Source organism: Lutjanus erythropterus, chromosome 12 (genome assembly GCF_056507025.1).
Source record: "Lutjanus erythropterus isolate fLutEry1 chromosome 12, fLutEry1.hap2, whole genome shotgun sequence".
NCBI lineage: Eukaryota > Metazoa > Chordata > Actinopteri > Lutjaniformes > Lutjanidae > Lutjanus > Lutjanus erythropterus.
In genome coordinates, this window is record NC_139328.1 from 15,290,175 (window position 1) to 15,307,335 (window position 17,161).

The 17,161-nt window shown below is 40.9% G+C and overlaps 1 protein-coding gene across 1 annotated transcript in view; it reads left to right on the forward strand.

The window, feature by feature from the left end:
* obscnb (obscurin, cytoskeletal calmodulin and titin-interacting RhoGEF b) overlaps positions 1-17,161 on the forward strand; it is a 64,776-nt gene that overhangs the window by 42,820 nt on the left and 4,795 nt on the right. Inside the window, exons 49-76 of the mRNA XM_084732559.1 lie at positions 25-291; positions 553-825; positions 3,797-4,063; positions 4,273-4,548; positions 5,161-5,433; positions 5,630-5,920; positions 6,243-7,565; positions 7,740-8,021; positions 8,682-8,763; positions 8,861-8,982; positions 9,115-9,312; positions 9,435-9,467; positions 9,573-9,671; positions 9,780-9,998; positions 10,105-10,138; positions 10,241-10,293; positions 10,410-10,508; positions 11,674-11,730; positions 12,556-12,695; positions 13,788-13,988; positions 14,099-14,175; positions 14,259-14,429; positions 14,595-14,754; positions 15,781-15,897; positions 16,006-16,170; positions 16,282-16,440; positions 16,544-16,721; positions 16,826-16,939. Coding sequence (XP_084588685.1) covers positions 25-291; positions 553-825; positions 3,797-4,063; positions 4,273-4,548; positions 5,161-5,433; positions 5,630-5,920; positions 6,243-7,565; positions 7,740-8,021; positions 8,682-8,763; positions 8,861-8,982; positions 9,115-9,312; positions 9,435-9,467; positions 9,573-9,671; positions 9,780-9,998; positions 10,105-10,138; positions 10,241-10,293; positions 10,410-10,508; positions 11,674-11,730; positions 12,556-12,695; positions 13,788-13,988; positions 14,099-14,175; positions 14,259-14,429; positions 14,595-14,754; positions 15,781-15,897; positions 16,006-16,170; positions 16,282-16,440; positions 16,544-16,721; positions 16,826-16,939 — 5,730 coding nt within the window. The remainder of the gene's footprint in view (positions 1-24; positions 292-552; positions 826-3,796; positions 4,064-4,272; positions 4,549-5,160; positions 5,434-5,629; positions 5,921-6,242; positions 7,566-7,739; positions 8,022-8,681; positions 8,764-8,860; positions 8,983-9,114; positions 9,313-9,434; positions 9,468-9,572; positions 9,672-9,779; positions 9,999-10,104; positions 10,139-10,240; positions 10,294-10,409; positions 10,509-11,673; positions 11,731-12,555; positions 12,696-13,787; positions 13,989-14,098; positions 14,176-14,258; positions 14,430-14,594; positions 14,755-15,780; positions 15,898-16,005; positions 16,171-16,281; positions 16,441-16,543; positions 16,722-16,825; positions 16,940-17,161) is intronic.

Consider the following 17,161-nt stretch of genomic DNA (forward strand, 5'->3'; position numbering starts at 1 on the left):
TTTCCCATTTTAAATTTTCACCAGGTGCCCCAGTGGTCTTCCACAAAGAGCTCAAGAACCAGGACGCTGTAGAAGGTGATGATGTCACCTTGCACTGTGAGCTGTCTAAGCCAGACGTTCATGTTCAGTGGAGGAAAGGAGGCATGGTCCTCCAGCCCGGTAAGAAGTATAAGATGAGGAAGGAAGGGTGCATTCAAGAGCTCTGTATACAGAACCTGGAGCCGGAAGACAGTGGCTACTACACCTGTGACGCAGGAGACCAGCTCACTACAGCGTCTTTGGCAGTGCAAGGTAGCCAATCTCAATAATATTGCGTCTGTTCTCAAGTTAACTTAAGCTTGATTAGCTTAATTCTGTCTATATTCTACAGTTTATACTTACAAATAGAGTGGTAGGTTTGTTTTTAGAACTGGCCCATGTCTTTGTAAACTGTGATGTTGCATGGTGTCATTTTCTGTCTGTCTTGTATGAAATGTTGCTCTGTTGAGTTGATATAATGCTGATAATTAGTAAGTTAAAGGCTCAGTGTATGCACATGTGTATTTTTCACAGTGAAAGAAGTCCTCATTGTGAGTGGTCTTAAGACCACCGACGTCTTTGTTGGGGAATGGGCAACCTTCTCCTGCCAGCTGTCTGGTAGGGCACCGGGCAAGGTGCAGTGGTGGCTGGATGGCACCTTGCTGGAGAACAGTCCCTTTAGTGAGATAGGGCTGAGCCAGGGCCACATCCACACACTCATCCTAAAGAACCTGGCAACAGATGACTCTGGCACTGTCACGTTCAAAGCTGGCAATTTAATATCAACGGCCAAGCTCTTAGTCAAAGGTATCATGTTAAAAAGATAATCAGTAGAGACTGAGATCAGCTGTATCTCAGTCTCTTTTTAGACCCTGCAGAATTTTAATTCTACACTGCAAACCTTACAATATTTGTAGTTTATTTTAAATCCAAGCTTGACTAGCATGTGCAAGTTAATCAATGGCAATATTGAGCAAAATGTGAGTAAATCTGGTTTAGTAATTCTTGAAGAATATGAGGAAATATACGGTGAATTATGATGTTTTCTGCAGGGTTCCTTAAAAAGTTTGAAGTTCATGAATGGATTAATATAATAGTGGACATTTTTACATTTCAGTGCTTCATCGTGCATGAGCAGTATTGTTTCTAATTTCATCAATAATAGTAATGGCAGTGGAGAGTTCCATGCTGTATGCTTTGATACATCCAAAACATACAAGTGGGTGCAGCACCACAGCAAAGTTTTATCAGTGTAGGGCAGAGTAACAACTAAACCCATTATTAGCAATTAATTTTAATGGAAATATATTATTTAGGCTCATTTTATGTTGGATCCTCTTTTTGATTCTCTCTATCCTTCCTATGTGCTGTATGTTGGGCTGCAGAAATGATAAATCAATGATAATCACGATTATGTTTCTCACTTTTATTATTTATTGTAACTACTCATTCATCATTGGGAACAAAGTAGTCTTATAGCTCTTGAACTTTTTAAAGCTGCTTTGTTATTGAGTTTATTAAGTTTGCTCTAATTGTACAAATCCTATCATCAGAGTAAACTGTGACATGCAGTGAGGATGCCTTCATTAAACTATAAATATAAATGGGGATAATATTAAGAAAATATTAATTTTAAAATGTTGATAGTGGTGGCAGTGCTTAGCACTGTGGCCTTAGCAAAAAGGCTTTGGGTCAGAATATGCCTTCCAGGGGCCTTTCTGTGTGGAATTTGCATGTTGCATAATATTCCTATACATGTGAAAGTGAGCATGAATGGTTGTCAGTCTCTATGTGTCAGCCCTGTGACTGACTGATCTGTCCAAGGTGTACCCCGTCTTGTCGAGTGTCACCTGGGATTGAGTCATGCCCCCTCCCTGCAACCCTCAAGGATAAGCGCATAAATGATACATGTATTTTCATGTACCCTTAAAATACATATCAACCATGGCTGCACTTTAGTGTGATTGACAATAAATATGCTACTGTTAAATATGCCAATCTGTGCTAGCATTGTTAGCAACCCTGCGAGAGTAGAAAATGACATACTCTTACAGGGCGTTCAGATACAATGCGACAACGGCACTGCTGTGCTCTGAAACCCACTGTTTTCAAGGCAGCTTGGCACTGCGCCGAGGAAAGCAGTGTGTGGGGTACTGCGCACACCTCAGCGAGGTTGCAGCGAGCACAACTCAAATCACATTGTGTCTGAAAATGCATTTACATTTACATTGCTGATTAGAAAACATTTGGTTACATAAACACTCACTCAGTTGTAAACTGTTGTGCTGTGTCTGTTAGCATTTGTTGTTTTATTCTTTTTGTATATTGCCTCTGTAAACAGATTCAAAGCTGCTATTGGATCCAGGCAGAAGTAATCAAGCAAAAATGATGGGTCCCCATTCAGACTTTGTACTAACACTTACTCTTTGTCTTCATTCATCAAGTTTTAATCATCCCCACCAGCAGTTTTCCTAACTGCTGGGTCAATCTATTATTGAGGCTAGCAGCCCTGGGTGTTGCTCCTTGTTCACTGATGTCTTTGACATCTGACTGCTGTTTCCCAATTTCCTGTTCAGTATATAAATGACCTCTTACATTTCAGTCCTACATTCAAATGCCACAACCCATTCAGAATTTCTTCTGCCTTTCCATGCAAAACAGAATCTGCCAAAAATAAATGGGGAGACACCTGCAACAAAACTGACTTGATTCCATTTGTTCATTATTGGCCCCATTTGTCCAAGTAATTTAATGTTGTAGAATCGTAGTGCCGTATTTGACTGACTGTACCTGCGAATGATTGTGCCAGTTGTGTCACAGGCAGATTGTCAGGATTTGGTCATTGTCAGCTGCATTTCAGAGATGCGCTGAATACTAATAAAGTGTTAAGTTTGCTATCTGAAACATCTCTTGAAAAGAGATCATGAAAAATTCTGAATCAATCCCCTTTAACTATGTGAAGTTTAAAGTGCCCTCGCCTGCAGCCACCATTGTGTTTGGAAAGAAGAGATTAGTTAATGACAACATCTGTGTTTTGGGATCCCTCAAGTCGTTGTTGGAGAAAATACAATTTTAACTGTCAAGTGACAACTGTTCAACTTTGATGGTAGGAGCCCAAAGCATGATCGTGATTATTATAGGCAGCCCTGAGTGTATGTGTCCCTTTGGTAATGTAAATAATGAATAACGCAAATTTAGTGATTGGATCCAGTGGATAACATATAGTAGGGTTGGTTTTCGTGATTCAAGATTTATTTCACAGAGTTGGTGAACCACTGGATAGCGACAACAGAAATGTTGTGTTACAAAAGTGCTGCTCCACCCATCCATGCAGGCCAGCTGCTGTTGAATAACTTCCACTGTTTCATCCCACCAAGCCCTGCCCCTAACCCTCAAGCACTAAAACCTCTAACCCCCCCTACACCTACACTGGCATTTCTATCCATTTATCATCCCCTCCTCTTTCATTGGCTGCCAGCACTTCTTGGTCCTTGATTGCAACCATTACCCTGACCATTGACGAATGGGCTTTTTGACCCCCTTATCTAATGCAGTGGTCACCGTGGACTTCAAATGTGTGTGTCTGTGGCCTTTTAATAGAACATACAGTTTGTATTGGATAATCCATGAAAACATAATAATTTCATTCACATATTACATCAACCTACTTTTGGGGGTTATAAAGCCCATGTCACTCGGCATGTCCGGCTTTTATCTTATATATACAGTATATATAAAGGTCAAACCCTGACCCTATGACCCCTGACCCCAACCTCAGATCCCACAGTTGAAGTGGTGAGCGAGATGGAGGACCTTCGGGTGCTCGAAAACCAACCGGCCGAGTTCATCTGTCAGTTCTCAAGGCCAGTCAAGGCTCAGTGGAAGAAAGATGGGCAGCCGTTGCAGCCCGATGGCCGAAGGGTGGTAGTGGAGCAGGACTGGAATGTGGCTCGCTTGTTCATTAGCCGCGTGTCCGCTGGGGACAGGGGCACATACTCCTGTGAGGCAGAGGGGACCTGCGTGGTTGCTTCACTTCATGTGGAAGGTGAGCTTCCCTCCACATGGAAAGAGCACCAACCTCTAGGGAGTCTCCTCTGCTCCCTCTTATCTCACAGTTAATATGTGGCCAAGTAAACTGATCAGTTGCTGATCATCACAACTTTCATGCCCATTGACTTGAACATTTCAGTTGTCTTAAAATAGTTTTTGAATGTGCTCTCCTTCTTTCTTCATTTTTCTATTTGTTTTCTACAGTCAAACCCATTGACATTGTCCAGGGCCTGGAGAATGTAGAGACCTTTGATGGAGGTGAAGCGCTATTTGAGTGTGCCCTCTCTCGTCCGGAAAGCAAAGATTGCCGCTGGCTGCTTGATGGGAAACCAGTGAAGGAATCCCCCAATGCTGAGATTGTGACATTTGAGAGTGGTCGTCGCCACCTGCTCCTGCTGAAAGAGTTACGTACTAAAGACAGTTGCACAGTGACCTTCAAAGCTGGCACAGCATCCACATCTGCCCAGCTCTCTGTTAAAGGTGAGTCACCTAAATGAACACCAGGAGTTTCTGAAGCTGTATTCCTAGAATTATCCTCTTTTGTCATCAGAACAGTTTCTTTGCCCCACTTTTCCTTCTTTTCTTCCCTCCAACCCACTCCACCACCACCCACTAACCTTGACATGGTGAACCAAGACAGTGGAGCTGCAGAGATTAGTCGATCAGGAGAAGATTGATTGCCAACCATTTTGATAATTCACTGATCAGACATTTTTCAAGCAACAATGTCATGCATCTGCTGGAAACAGCTACTTAAATGTAAGGATTAGCTGCTCCTCTTTGTCATCTGTGACAACAAATGAAGACTATTTCATCTTCAGACTGCTGCCTGGACAAAAACAATCCGAGGACATAACATTAGACACTGGAAAATAGGGGCAGACACCTATAGACTAAATGATTGATCAAACATTAACAAATATAATTAGCAGATCAATCAGTAAAGAAAATAGTCATTAGTTGCAGTCCTACAAGACAATGTACATGGATAAGAACACAAAAGCACCAAAAAAGTAATTAAAGGCAAAAAAAAAAAAAAGGCAAAACTGAGTTTTGATATTCATTTTCCTTCTGTGGATTTTCTCTCATAAGGCTGGCAGCTGGATGTTGTGAAGGGTCTGGAGGACAAGGTGGCAGCAGTGGGAGAGAAGGTTGAGTTTTGTGTTGAGCTCACCGAGCCTGTCCCTTCAGCGGAAGTATGCTGGTATGCTAATGGTGTTGAACTCAAACCCAGTGACCTCTGGGCCATGAGGGCTGATGGCTGCTCTTATCGCCTTGTCCTGAGACAGGCGCCTCTCTTGCCACAACAGGAAATCACATTTGCTGCTAGAGATGCTCTCTCTTTGGCCAAGCTCACCATCATCAGTAAGTGTCTGACAAAAAAAATGGTTCTCTAAGTTAATGGACTTTCCACCTTCTCATGCATTCTAGTTATGTACTCCACATACATATAACAGAATATTATAGGAGACAAAGTTTGACAGATAAACATTGTAATCTGTGTAGGTCTACATTATTGTTCAGAAAAGCATATAACTTCTGCTTCTTTCCCTACCAACAGCTGTTCCAGATCCTCCTGAGGACCCTGAGGTCCTCAGTAAGACTAAGCAGTCTGTCAGCCTCTCTTGGTTCACTCCTTTACATGATGGAGGGAGTCCCATTCTGGGCTATAGGGTGGAGATGCGGCTGGTGGACAGTGCCCTCTGGCTCCCGTGTCATTCTGAACCTGTGTGCAACACGGAGTTTGTGGTTGAAAATCTCACCCCAGGCAGTGGCTACAGGTTTAGAGTGGCAGCCATCAACAGAGGTGGGACTGGAGAGCCTGTTGAGTTGCCTCAGACTGTGCAGCTTGGTGAGTGGTTTAATTCATGAAAAAGTGGAGTTGAGTGGACTTGCCTGTTTGTCAGGGCATTTTGTTTATCAATGCTAATTTAACTTTTTTGTTTACATAAGATGTAAATATGAGAGCAAATCCCTTGTTAGTACTTGGAACAGACCTTATAGTACAGTTCTGTTCTGTAATTTATCTAAAACTATAATATTAATTTTGTTGTCATAGACACATTAGCCGTGTTTTGCGCACACATATGATAATGGCAGTGTAGAACTTGCAGGATCAATAGAAATTATGTTTAAAACAACATAATAACAATGAAAACTTGTTGTGGTTATAGATGCAGAGCCAAAACGGGTAGAGACTGAGATGCCAAGTCAGCCCAGTCTGCCTCCAGAAGCAGCTGAAGAAGGTGATCTCCATGAACTGTGGGAGGAATCGGCCAAGAAGCGGCGCATGAGTCGAGAGCCCACTCTGGACTCCATTACTGAGGAGGATGACAGTAAAGGTGGTCAAAAGAAGCTGAAGGACTCAGAGAAAGTGGAAATAAAATCAGCAGAGAAGGAGCAGGTTGCTCTGCAGAAGAAGCAGACAGAGTCCAAACTGTGCACCAGCTCTGAGGATGAGTCTGTTTCTGGGGGTTCATCACTTGTGTCCTACCTGAAGAAGAGCAGCAAGACCGCTGTCACAGCAACCAATGAGGCAGAGACTCTGTCCACTGAGAGGTTCTTTGCACATTTCCAGATGGCAGAGGAGAGAACAGTGCAGCAGACTGACGTGAAAATAACCACAATTCAGCAGACAGATGTAAAACAGGTGTCTACAGGGGAGACTGACATCGTGGAGATCAGTAAAGAGGATGAGCCTGAGCTCAGGGAGGCAGCCATTAAGATTCAAGCTGCCTTCAAGGGCTACAAAGCTCGGAAGGACATGCGCCCTGTCTTTAAAGAGACCTTCAAAGATCAGACCAAAGAACCTAATGGAACCATTCATCTAGAGTGTGTGGCAGAAGGTAAACCTGATAAGGTGCAGTGGATGAAGGATGGAGAACCACTGACAGATGGCAAGCACCACCATATTGATATTTACAATGATGGTACATGCTCGCTGGTCATCACTGCCATCACCACAAAAGATACTGGAGTTTACACCTGTGAGGTCACTAACAAGTTTGGAGTCTCTTCTCACAGCGCTAAGATCACAGTAGGAACAGCGAGAGAATCATCAGGGCGACGGCCACTAACGGTGGGCTACAGCGCTGACAGCGAGGCCGAGAGCTCCTCAGGGAGTGAAATGGACGAGTCACTGAGGCAGGCGAGCAGACGTCTTCGGCGCCTGCTGCGCACACGCCTCCCGCCCGATGTCGAGGAAGAACCATTTGTCAGCGCAGATGAAGGAGACCTTCGTCCCCCAGATCCCCACTCTTACCGGGAGGATGACACTTACATCTACATTCGCTTTAACACATGGTCGGAGGCTGAGACTGCCTCAAAGAGGTTCCAGGAGATGTTTACAGTCCATGGGGTTCCCGTGGAGACCACCATCCTGGAAGCGGGACATCCAAAAGTGGAGTTGCGGATTAGAAAGATGGGCTACACACAAGATGGCACAGAGACTCCCACACAAGATAAGCAGCCTCCTGCATTGCTAACTGGAGCCCCGGGTAAGAAACATCAATATTGTGACAATATCATGTATATTATTGCCAAAATATATGTCAAATAAAAGTAATAATATGATGTGTAAGATCCACAGTCAGCTTTCTGCCCTGTGATGTGGGGTTAGTCCAACTGGTCATTTTTAATATTTTGATTTTCTATTTGCTCTTGTTACCCAGCCGCCCCAGTCTTCTTGACAGAACTACAAAGTCAGGATGTTCCAGACGGTTATCCAGTCAGCTTCGACTGTGTTGTGATTGGTAAACCCCCTCCCACCATTCGCTGGTACAAGGATGGAAAACTGCTGGAAGAGAATGACCATTACATGATCAATGAAGACCAGGAGGGCTGCCACCAACTCATCATTACCACTGTGCTGCCCACTGACATGGGTGTCTATCGCTGCACAGCTGAAAACAGCAGCGGCATCGCATCCACGAAGGCTGAACTGAGGGTGGACAGTGAGTAAACACACACGCACACACCTTTATTTTACAAATACACTCTGACTTCTTGTTAAAAACAGCTGCTGGCAATGTGCCTATATTCACCTGTCTCTATTTATTGGTCAGTTTTGTGTTTGGTGGTGATGTGTTCATTTGTTTGCGGAAAACTGGCTATCATTAATATAAGGAAAATCCATTGCAAAAGAAAATAAAGCATTTTTTGATAAACTGTAGCAGCAGTCTCAATAGTTCATCACACAAGATGATATGTTTTGATGAAGGGTGCATCTCTTGTTTTTTTAACTGGCAAATATTTTGCATATCTTTTGTTCTTGTTGTTCAAAAAGATTTTGAGAACTAGGAACTGAAATAACTGAAGCTAAATAATGTGAATTGATGCTATATAACAGTTTCCAATGTGCATTTAACCATCTTAAACCTTAGACTTCTTAACCTGAAACAGGAGTCCTAGTCCTACACTGCCATCTTAAAAAAATCAGAGTGGCCAAAAATGTCCTCACATTGCAACTTTGTTACAATTTGGAATAACAATTGGAAAAAAATAGCTTAAAAAGTTAAGAAGTTTTTCACAAGCATGCAAAATTATGCCATCACGCTGTCTGTCTGTGATTTCACTCATCACTGTATAATGCTGTACATACTCTCTTCCATCAGTGTCCTGCAGCTCAGACTATGACACTGCTGCTGATGCCACTGAGACATCTTCCTATGTCAGCGCCAAGGGCTACATGTCCAGGTAAGTTCACTATGAAAAGTGTTTTATGCCGTTCATATTAATATTGAAAAATATGTTTTATAATATTAATAATTACTGATCTGCTCACATCGTGCAGGGAAACTGAAACATTTGAGTCTGTAGCTGAAGATGATCAGCTTCCGCAAGTTGTGGAGGAGCTTCATGATGTTCATGTCAGTCCAGGTTCCCCTATTGCTAAGATGCAGCTAAAAGTAAAGGGTAAGTTCATAAACCAATACAGTCAGATCTGAGGCAACCAAATATCAGCTGATTGTAAGTGTCTTATGAATGAAATCAATTCAGAGATGGTTTCCTAGGACTAAAGTTCCTGAAATACCTTTTGTCTTCCAGGCTTCCCCAAACCCAGAGTGTACTGGTTCAAAGATGGCCACCCTCTTCGACCTTCAAAAAGGGTTTTGCTTCTGGCAGAGAGAGACATTCATGCCGTGGAGATCCTGGAGGTGAAGAGAGAGGATATGGGAGAGTACTCGGCCTACATCAGCAATGTGGCTGGTTCTGCTTACTCCTCTGCCCGACTCATAGTTCTGAGTATGTATGCAATTGCATGAATGTGTAAAAAGAGTATGAGAAACTGTATTTTAAATTTCTTTCTAATTAAAAATTGCAGTTAAGATGTTCACAGATGCAGTAATGCCTGTATTTTGCAACAGGTCCAGGCGAGATTATGCCTCAAGATAAAAGAGGTAATCTGACATTTATCTCTACAAACTTGGCAGCATAAGTATTTCAATCTAAATGATAATGTTTTATAAGTAACTGTACTTTTGTTTTACAACATAATTTCACAGACCCCAAGGAGCCACTGGTGCCACCCCGCTTCCTTGAAAGGTTCAGCAACAGGAAGGTGAAACAAGGAGCCAGCATCACTCTGTCTGTCAAAGTAGAAGGTTTGTTTACTTTACTGTGTTACTGTTTTAGGATCCTTTGGCACATACAGGAATCTGGTTGCTTTATCTTGTGTCAAAAACTCTCAATACTCCCTTCTTCTCTTTCAGGCTCTCCCACTCCTATGGTCTCTTGGATAAAAGAGGAATCAATGGAGGACGTCCTGTGGATCAAGCCTGACACCAAGGGATACAAAATCGCGAGCTCAGGGCGCCAACACAGCCTAATCCTGATGGACGTGGGCACAGAATACACTGGTGCTTACACCTGTATCGCCACAAATAGGGCAGGACAGTCCATCTGTACTGCCCACCTCGAGGTTGATGACAGTAAGGAAAACAAAGATATCTAGGCACTTAATATAGAAATTATATTAAAATTATATTCGTAGTCTGTCTCCTGTGTTTGATTGTATTGTTTCCCCTCTTTTCGTAGCACCACAACCAAAGAAAGAGACCAAACCCTCAGAGTAAGTTTTTCTATGAGATTTGAGATTAAGAATCAACAAGACATTTATATGCAGTATTTTTTAATAAATAAACTGAAATATTTAACATTTTATTTTCCTCAGGGTTCTTGGGATTACAGTTAGTCCTCCAGAAGAGGAGGCTAGCAAAGGAAAAGGTGAGGCATTTTACCTTATACCTTTATAGTGTCTATATTTACGTTACCTATAAAATATTTCTGGTAATAAATACAATAATATTTATGGTGTCTTTCCTCTTCATGTGTGCCTTCAGAGAGTAAAATCCCCTTCCTTGGTGAAGTAGGTACAGAGGAATTCCTCATGAAACTCACGTCCCAGATCACTGAAATGGTATCAGCGAAGATTACCCAGGGTAAGTGTATTTTATGAACCATTTTGTCCGTGAAATTACTAATTAAAAATATTTAATTTGAATGAAAATGTAGTTACAGTTTATAGTACTTTCTATCAGATAATTGCTGGAGTTACATTAAAAGCCTGGCTTGCATTAACCTAAAAAGACGATGCACTTGTGTTTACAAACCAAGTTTAGGGTAACATAATTAGGCTTGTTACTGTGTGGTTTAAATCAAGGTAGCAATTCAGTTGCAATAGCAATTATTTTGTTAGCATTTGACAGTGTGCCAGTAGCTGAAAGTAATGGATTATATTGGTGTTTAATAAATTGTTTACATTTATTAGGAAGATAGCTTATTTAGTGGGAAAAATGGGAAGATGTTTCAGCTCCAGAGGCTAGCAGGGACGCTAGCTAGCTGTTAGAAATTTATCAGACTGTTGTCAGTTGCCAATATCCAGACTAATATCCAGTGCTGGGTAGCTCTGGCATTAAGGTGGAATGAAATAGAATCATGCATTGTTTTATACAGTGTGAAATGATCAATTCTGTCACCATCAAACGTGCAGCAAACTAACTGTGACCAGATAACATGCTGTAGCTGATTTAAAAGATGTGGGTGCCTTCATCCAGAAGGAGACTCTACCTCTTAAATCAGTCATGTCATCTGTGGTTGGAATAAAAACCTGCAAAGCTGTCTGTCCCTTTGCTAAATTAGCCTGAGTAGTAATTTTCTGATACTGCATTTGAAACATGAATGGCTTTGCTAATTGCTAATGCTAAAGATGCTGAAAGTATATAATCATATATATATAAACCCTACATTACGTTGGATACAGTGCTTCTGTGAAGTATTTTGCCAGTCAAGTTTGGTTGAATTCAGTGAATTCATTCTGATTATTCAAGAATTGTAAACATGTTGTTTTGTGAATGTTTTAGCACTTCAATTCTTGAATTAGAATTCACTTTCCAGTAGATTCAAGACACCAGACTTGACAAAGTCAGTGTTCATTTCCTGCTCTTTTCATGCTTGTTTTTCAGCATGTTTTGCTTCATATGTGAGAATTTCACTGAAAGTCTTTAACTGCTTCATACAGACATAACCTCTTTACCACTTTTACATCCATCAGTTTAGCAACCCACCCACTTTAAATACTCATCCAATCATTAATTTGTTATTCAGACAGCTTACAGAATCAAGAGGTGCTCCAGTGGATGAAATCTTGGCCCAAAAATACCAGTATGTATTCCAAGTGTTTCAGCTTCACAATTAATAAACATTTTTCCATTTAGATATTTTTGTAGCATTAGATGACTCTGCAGATGACTTGTGGAAACTATTTTAATTCACATTTCATTTTACATACAGGAAAAAAAAAGTATATTTCAGTGCTAGTCGACAGTTTCCTCATGTTGTTAAAACATCTTTTGACTTTTCATGCTGTCTGTGCCCCTTTATACCTCCTTATGCATCACCACTCCTGTATTTTCAACATGGATTTCAAAGTGATTTTGAAATGACTATGAAGTCTTGGCAACTTACAGGTGGAATACATGCTCACAGACAGACATGTATGTGGAAAGCTCAGATAAAAGTATCTGTACTGTAGCTTTTATTTGCATGTTTTCTTAATACTAACACAGTTACAGCAAAGCATTTAGAATGAAATGATTGTTGTGGATTTCTTTTTCTTTTCTTTTATGTCTGAAAATTATGTAATTATTTTGAGGTAAAATCTAAAATAATACAAAGGAATAATGATGTATGTGCTTTGAGGAACATTACTAAGTAGATGCCAGCAGAGAGGCAGTTATTGCTTGTGAGCTGACTGCTCTGGCTGCCTCATCTGAGCTGTGACAGACTGAGTGGAGTGGCTACTAAAAACCGCTACCAAATTCAAGTCAAACAGATTTCTTTTCGTCTTGAACAAAGTACAGTATGACAGTGCCTTCCTTTACCGTAACATCAAGTATTTATGGTAAAATATGCTCTAGTTCTGCTGACTATTACAGCACTACTGACCTGTCTTCCTCCGATTGCCTCCCTCCATCCTTGCTGCCCCAGCTTCATTACGGGTACCAGGTGTTGACAGTGACGACGAGACCAAGACTCCTTCTCCATCACCTCATCACGGCCGCTCTCGTCCTCCCTCTCTCATTGCTGACTCCTCCTCTGAGTCTGATGAGGGGGAGGCCAGGGGAGAGGTGAGATATAGAAATTCTCAGTGTAATATTTGTATATTGTCCAGAACTATTTTACTGTAAACATTGATGTTTGTATTGGCTTCAGTAAATCTGAGTTAGCCAGATTAAATAGTCATCCTGCAATTTAAATACCTATTTACAAAGTAATTTAACTAACTCTGCTGAAGGCTTATATTAACTTTGAATACATTTTACACAGAATGAGCATGGGATAAATATGATTTGCCATTTTGTGAGAAAAAAAAAGGTTTTGAAAGATTGAAACTTTATGTTTGCAAGATTGAACCTTAGTTTGGAAAACTTATGTTTCCATAGGCAGAAAAAACCCCCCAAATCTCTGCAAACATTATTTTGTATTTGTGTATTTCTTCACAACTTCACCGCATGTTCTACAGTGTTTTTCCAACACATTTAGAACATTATCACTGTTCTATCAGTGTATTATTTTGTTTTTCACTTTTGAAACCTTGTAAATGGTGATCTGAAAACTGGTGCTCATATATTGTTTTTGAAACACTGAAACTTGAGACGGTGAATCTTTATTTTGAAACTTTTGTGGATGTACATTTGCACCCATATTGCATATTATTTCAGAGCCATGTTTACAACATCCACTTTTCAGAGATTTGCCCATCCAGTTGTGAGTTTGCAGTGCTGTTTTGCAGCAGAAACATCTGCCACAAATGCCACACAAAACAAGAACACTACAAACAAGAGCCCCAGAAATGAACACAAAATTAAATCACACTGTCTCTATATCAGAACAGTTCCTAAAACAAACCACCTCTCTACACTAGGATAAATAAAGGTTCAAATTTGACTTGTCATAATTCACTGCACACAGCAAGCTCCATACCTATTCTGTCTGGTCTGTGATCTCTTTATAATATGTGGACAATAGAGGCAGGAGATCTATTGGTAGTATTTGGGAAATTAGGTAAACATGTGTAAGCTTGTAAAACCAAAAACTCCACACACAGAGAAGTAGGAATGTCAGTAGAACCAATATTGTGCAAGAATAAGTAGCTTTACAGCATACTGGATGTATGTAAGGTCATTTGATGAAACCACGTGTGCCTCATATTTTTACAGATGTTTGACATCTATGTGGCAACGGCTGATTACAACCCCATCATAGCAACAAAAGAATCCATCTCTCTAAAAGAGGGACAGTATGTTGAGGTTTTGGATTCAGCTCATCCCCTCAAATGGTTAGTCCGGACCAAACCCACCAAAACGACGCCATCCCGCCAAGGCTGGGTCTCACCTGCCTACCTGGACAAGAAACTCAAAGTATGGCTTAAACTAATTTCAGTGATCCACAAACATAACATCTAAACTCAGAATTAATTCATTCTCTAGAGGCTTTTTAAAGGTAATATTAACAATGTGTATTCTTCCAGCTCTCCGCTGATGCAGGTGACCTTCCAGAGACAAGTGTGGAGGAGGTGTCTGAGGGTGAATACAAGAGGAAATTATTGTAAGTAAAGCATATCTACACTCTAGATTCAAAGACTGAAACTGCAGAACATATCATAACCAACTAATATTTTATGTCCCCAGCCAACTGATCCAAGATCTGATAAATGGTGAATCAGAGTTTGTAAAAGAGGTTGAATTCTTCACCTCCCATCACATGAAGCACGTAGACAGTCCCGATGCACCTCCTGATGTCAGCAGCCAGAAGGATGTCATATTCAGAAACATTGATGAAATCAAGTCCTTCCATAGCAAGTGAGCTCACCTCTTCATGACTTGTCACTAGCCAGATATTTTAAAGATAAAAAGTAAAGAACATCTGTATTCCACACCTGGAGAATATTATTCTACTTTCTGAAAAATATCTGACATCAAGTAGGATATTCAAGGCATTAATTCCCCCTCAATTATTGTTTTTAGGGCATTCCTCCCAAAATTGAATGAGTGTGACACAGATGACGATGTAGCCATGTGCTTCCTGAAGAACAAGGAGGGCTTCGAGAAGTATCTCCAGTATCTCGTCGGTCAGGGTCTGGCTGAATCTGCGGTCAGTGACAAGACCGTTCACCGCTTCTTCAAGGTAACGCCAGAACTGTTATTGCTGTACTGTCGATTTTGTTTATATTGCCAGCCTAGTTATTATCTTCGCCCAGGATCATGTAATAGATTGTGTGCGTGTGTGACTAACGGGGCTGGAGCTACTGTATGCAGCTAATCTTATACAAATCAATGACTGCTAGGCTAGAAACAAGGCTCACCTAGCCCATCACAGGACACATTTTGGCTTTTGTTGTGTCTCAAAAACTGGCACCCGTAAAGTTTAGTTTCATCTTAAAGTGTAACATCCATTCCATACTTGATAGTGAAGTTAGGCACGATACGAGATGAATAAATTGCTATTTTGTTAGCTTTGCTGCCATCTTTGCTATAGGTCTGTATGGTCACCAGAATGGAGCATTCAAGGTTTGCTAGAAAACAAATGAGAGATGCAGACTTCACTACAGAATCGACTGTAGTAACTGTAGTAATTCAATTTATTATAAATTTGGTAAACTGAATATGATATGATATGGTTGATTTTTATGTTCTAAATAAATAATGTTATAACGAATGTTAAATCTGAGAAGTTGTGACTTATCTCAGTAACTGTTTCCTTGTTAAGTTTATACAGTTAGGTGAACCCAGGATGCTTAGTTGCATTACCATTACACTATTTTATGCACTGCACAGAAAATTGAGACTATACTATAAAAAACAGTTCATTAAAATCTTTTCATACATCTAGATAAGAAAACTTAACCACACCATACTTTACTATTCAGAAAAGTTTAGTCAAAACTTTGTAAATTTAGCTGGTTGCATCTGGCAGCTGTGGTCTAATTGCAGCTAGTGCCTTTCAATCTGTTGCCTGCCTGAGATCTACATTTTACTGAGTGCACTCTTCTGGTTAAAACTGTAATTTCTTTGGTATCTTGCTACTATGTGTTTTTTACTTTTTTACTGTATTTTCTACCCTGTAAATACCTCTTCATTAGGATGACTATGAAAGGACTCTGCACCATTATATTTATTTGAATGTAAAAATAATCCTTTAATCACATTGTAGGAGTACACTGAGAAAGTGCAAGCCAGTGCAGACCCTGCAGATCCACCTGTACGCAGCATCAACGCCAGCCTCCAACAACCACTGGAGAGGATCCAGAAGTACAAGGCCGTCCTCAAGGTGACAGCTTTGATACATAATATGCATGAACTCTTGTGTGGTTCAATGCAGAGAGGAATACATGATTGCTCGAGCAAAATATTGTAATCTCTTCTTTAACATCCTCAGGAGCTCATTAGAAACAAGGCCAGAAATGGCCAGAACTGCTGCCTGCTGGAGGAAGCGTACGCCATGGTGTCCGCTCTCCCTCAGCGCTCTGAGAATACACACCATGTGACCATGATTGAGAACTATCCTGCCACGCTTGAAATATTAGGAGAGCCAATCAGACAGGTAGATGGAGTTACTGTGGCCTTCTTGATTAGTACAATGTTTAGAGGTGTGATTGTGTTTGTTTTAATTTTTTTTTGTATGTTGATGTCTTTTTTTCTTTTTTTAAACCAGGGACCCTTCCAAGTGTGGGAAGGGGCTCCAGGAATTAGGACGTCCTCTAGAGGTCACCACCGCCACGTCTTCCTGTTTAAGAACTACTGTATAATCTGCAAACCCAAGAGAGACAGCAGCACTGATAAACAAGCATATGTCTTTAAGAACATGATGAAGGTAAAGCTTTTTTAAAACTTTTTTTTTAACACTTTCTGCTTTACTGTCATTGCTCCTGATCAGCAGCCTAAATGATATTTTCTGTATCTTCCTCCTGTTGCAGCTGAATAACATTGATGTGAATGAGACAGTGGAGGGTGACGACCGTGCCTTTGAGATCTGGCATGAACGTGAGGACTCTGTGAGGAAATACACCCTGCAAGCCCGAACTGTCATCATCAAGAACTCGTGGCTGAGAGACCTCAGAGAACTGCAGCAGCGATACAGCATGCCTGCATGGAGTGAGTGAAACACACACACATGCATACATACATAAACACTCAGAATGTGTTTTAATATTCTAACACTTTGAAACATAACAAATAATGATTAATCCCTTTTACAGGTCCACCTGACTTTGATGAAATTCTTGCAAACTGCACGGCAGAGCTGGGACAGACTGTTAAGCTGGCCTGCAAAGCCACCGGAGTACCCAAACCTACGGTCACCTGGTACAAGGGTACGCTCTTTGTTTTCTGTTGAACAGGATAAACATTACAGTTACAGTTGGTAGCACCTATAAAAATAACTTTTTGTCATATGTGTTGAACCTGTCACAATATCCTGACAGTAGTACATGAGACAGATAATATGTGAAAAACTCAGGTTCTTCCGGCTCCTACTAGTGCTTATAATGGAAATTCAAAGAATCCCCCTTGCCTGAACAAAAACAACCAATCAG